This window comes from Colobus angolensis, unplaced genomic scaffold, assembly GCF_000951035.1.
Source record: "Colobus angolensis palliatus isolate OR3802 unplaced genomic scaffold, Cang.pa_1.0 Scaffold96, whole genome shotgun sequence".
Taxonomy (NCBI): domain Eukaryota; kingdom Metazoa; phylum Chordata; class Mammalia; order Primates; family Cercopithecidae; genus Colobus; species Colobus angolensis.
The window spans coordinates 2191530-2194697 of NW_012123598.1; the positions used below are offsets into that span (position 1 = coordinate 2191530).

At 65.1% G+C, this 3168-nt stretch overlaps 1 protein-coding gene across 1 annotated transcript; it reads right to left on the reverse strand.

The window, feature by feature from the left end:
* Window positions 1–773: 773 nt before the first annotated feature.
* On the reverse strand, window positions 774–3159 carry NAT14 (N-acetyltransferase 14 (GCN5-related, putative)). The gene is made up of 3 exons (XM_011932452.1): window positions 3109–3159; window positions 2592–2707; window positions 774–1939 (listed from the first exon to the last, which is right to left on the reverse strand). Exons 2-3 carry the CDS (start codon window positions 2661–2663, stop codon window positions 1391–1393), a joined length of 621 nt encoding a protein of 206 aa, XP_011787842.1. The 5' UTR covers window positions 2664–2707; window positions 3109–3159; the 3' UTR covers window positions 774–1390.
* Window positions 3160–3168: the final 9 nt, after the last annotated feature.

Consider the following 3168-nt stretch of genomic DNA (forward strand, 5'->3'; position numbering starts at 1 on the left):
GGGGGTGGCGGGCGGGAGGGAGGGTGTCCAACTGCAGACACCCACACGGGAGATGGAGACGACGGCCAGGCAAGCTGCAGCCAGCGAAGTGCTGTGCTCAGAGATGCTCAGGGGGTGGCTGGCTGCAGGAAGGCGCAGGACAGGGGTTGCGGGACGTGTACGTGGGGGTGCAGCATGAGCAGGAGAGGGCGCCCACCTCTGTCTCCTCTCTTGTCTGGTCAGGGAAATCCAGTGAGACCACTGCTAGGGTTGGGGCTTGGGCAGACCTGGGGGCTCTTGGTGCAGTAGCAAGAAGATTTGCAGCCAGACACCAGGAGGGACTTCCTGGGTTAGGAAAAGAGACTGAAAGACTCATCCCTCCAGTCCTCCCCGTCACTGGTGGATGTGAGTGTGAAGCCCTCAGTCCCCAGCTGAGAGAGGAGTTTGAACTTCACCGTCCCAGGGGGAGCTGAGGTCGGGGAATAAGCAGCACAAGGGTCAAGCCTTGGGAAGGGGAGGGGCTCCACACACTCCTCCACACACTCACACACACACACACCCCACTCCCTGCACACCAGGCAGCTGTGAGGTGGAAAAAATTCGGTAATAGGGAGCGTGACTCAGAAGGGCTGGCAGGGCCTGGGGCTGCCCCTGAGCTCACAGCCTCCCCTTCTCCCAGTCCAGCACCGCCCCCCAACAATTCATGTTAATTGGGGAAAGGAGGAGCCAGACAGACATGGGCGGGGGGTGTCCGGAGACAGACTGGGAAAGGCATCAGAGATGAGGCAGGCACACAGCGGTTTCGGGCTTTATTAACAAACGGTGTAAAAAACCAGACGGGTCTGGGGGAAGGGACAGGGCTGTCCATCTCAGCTTCTGACCGACCTTCCCAGGGAGGGGCCAGGCCTGGCAGCCCTGTGCACCGCGCCTGCTAAGCAGTCCACCTTGTCCCCTCCAAGCACAGGCATCTGACCCAATCCGGGTCCCCGGAGGCGGAGTCGCAAACCCTAACTCTAGGGCATATTCTGCTGGGCCTCCTCTCCCCCTCCCCAAATAGCTCTCCCAGGTTTGGGGCACAGACAGCACAGGCTGTGCAGACATCCACCGGGGAGATTTCTCAGTGCAGACAGAGCTGAGGTAGGGGTTTTGGAGAGGCTGACCTCGAGAGGCCCCTGAGGGCCAGGAGGGAAAAGGAGTCATTTCATTCTTAGAAGCTCAAACACCACAGACCTCACACTGCGGACGGCCGGGCAGAGGCCAGGCTCCTCCCCTCGGCAGGCCTCTGTTTCTGGGCCCTGGGTGGCTGAGGACTCACCGAGGGAGAGCACGTAAAAGTACCTGCACACAGTAGGCGCTCTTCAGGTGCTGGCGCCCCTCCCTCCTTCCCTGCCCCGGCTGTCCGTCTGTAGCCTCACAGGTCTTTGCTGAATTCCCTCACCAGCGTGTAGCCCAGGCAGCCCCAGCCTCCCTCGGCCTGGTAGCCGCAGCCCTCCAGCATCCCCGCCACCCCCCAGGCAGCCACAGCCACGGGGACCACGAGCCGGGCCCGGGGCTCCCCCATGCCCCCAGCCCAGGCCCGAGCCCGGGCCTCTGCGAAGGCCAGCAGCCTCCTGCCCACACCCCGGCGGCGGTGCCAGCGAGAGACAGACAGGCGGGTGACCCGGGCCCCGTCCCCTGCGTTCGTGCCAGGGGCCAGGGCCAGGACCCCACACACGTCACCAGAGCCCCGCACGGCCACCCAGGGCCCCCCTAGGCCACCCGGTGGAGGCAGTGAGCCCCATCGGGCCCGCAGGCCCAGCTTCACGGCAGCCACAGCCAGGAACACCGGCAGGAGGAGGGCCAGGGCGAAGGAAGCCAGAACAAAGCGCAGGCCGCTGCTGGCCGCTGCCAGGAGGAGCAGGGCCGGTGGCCGTGTCAAGGCATGGAGGGCCACGCGGTTTTCCGTGTCCTTCACGCCGGCCTGTGGGCAGGAGGGGTGGCTCAGCCATCCAAAACGCTTAGGCCTCCTGGACAAGGAGAGATAGACCCTGCCGGGGCGGGGCGAGGGCTCCCAAATGGGAAGGGAAGGCAGTATAGTCCCATGGTCACCAGTGTGGCACGCTGGGTATGGAGTGAATGAACGAGAGTGAATGATGGATGGAAGAATGAATCAGGAGCTGTGGGGGCACTCAATTCAGTAGCAATGCCGCAGTGAGGCGCCAGGGAAGTAAGGACAGGGAGCGTGCCTCAGGCTGGAGTGGAGGCTGGAGGGGGGCTGCTAGGCTAGACTGGGGGGCTGGCTGTGCTTTGAAGAGTTGGGGTCGGAGGCACGGAGCTGGCTGTTGCGCTGGAGTGCCGGGCCGACTGGAGATGGGAGACTGGGGAGGGCGTTGGTGCTGGGGTCCCAATAGGGCTGGGGGGTGAGCCCCCAGCTGCCACCCCTGCTGCGGTTTTCAGCAGCACCTGGAGCTGCTGAACACCTTCCCGGCCCCCAGGGCGGCTGAGGATCAGGAAGAAAAGCTCCCGCTCCAGGGGTTCAGGCTGGCTCAGGTGGGTGGGAGGGGGTGGCTGAATCCACTTGCAATGCCCCCCACTCCAGCCACTCCCAGGCCCCCGGGGCCCCTGCCTCTCACCTTCAGCATCTCCAGCACCAGGGGCTTCTCATCCTCCCTCATCTCCCGCACTGACAGGTGGCTGGGGGCCATGGCAGCCCCCAGGCCCCCGCCCCCCAGAAGGGTGAGACCTGCACCTGGTGAGAACACAAGCAGGTCAGCGCCAGGGGGGCACCTCTGTCCCCAAAGCCCCCCGAGGGGTGGGGAGCAGCAGCAGCAGCACTTCCCCGACCAGGACAATGAGAGCCCTTGGGACCCACAAGCGAGGATCCGGACAGGACAGGCGCCCCCCACAATTCTCAGCGACCTTGCTAGTCTCCTGGGATCCCCCTCCCCCGTATTACTCAGCGATCTCCACTCCTAAACACGCTGTGGACGCCCACACTGTGCAGCGCGGGGCTCCCTCCCAGGCACGGGGCCACGAGCCCCCTCCCCCCGTGCCAGAGAACGGACCACGCTCGCTCCGCCCCGGCCCCCAGCGCCCCCTCCCTCACAGTCGTCCCCGTCCCGCGCCACAAGAACAAGGACCCGCAAGCACCTGCACGGGTCGCCTTTGGTCCTTTGACAAGGTTTCGGGAGCGGGTCTGGAGGGGGGGGG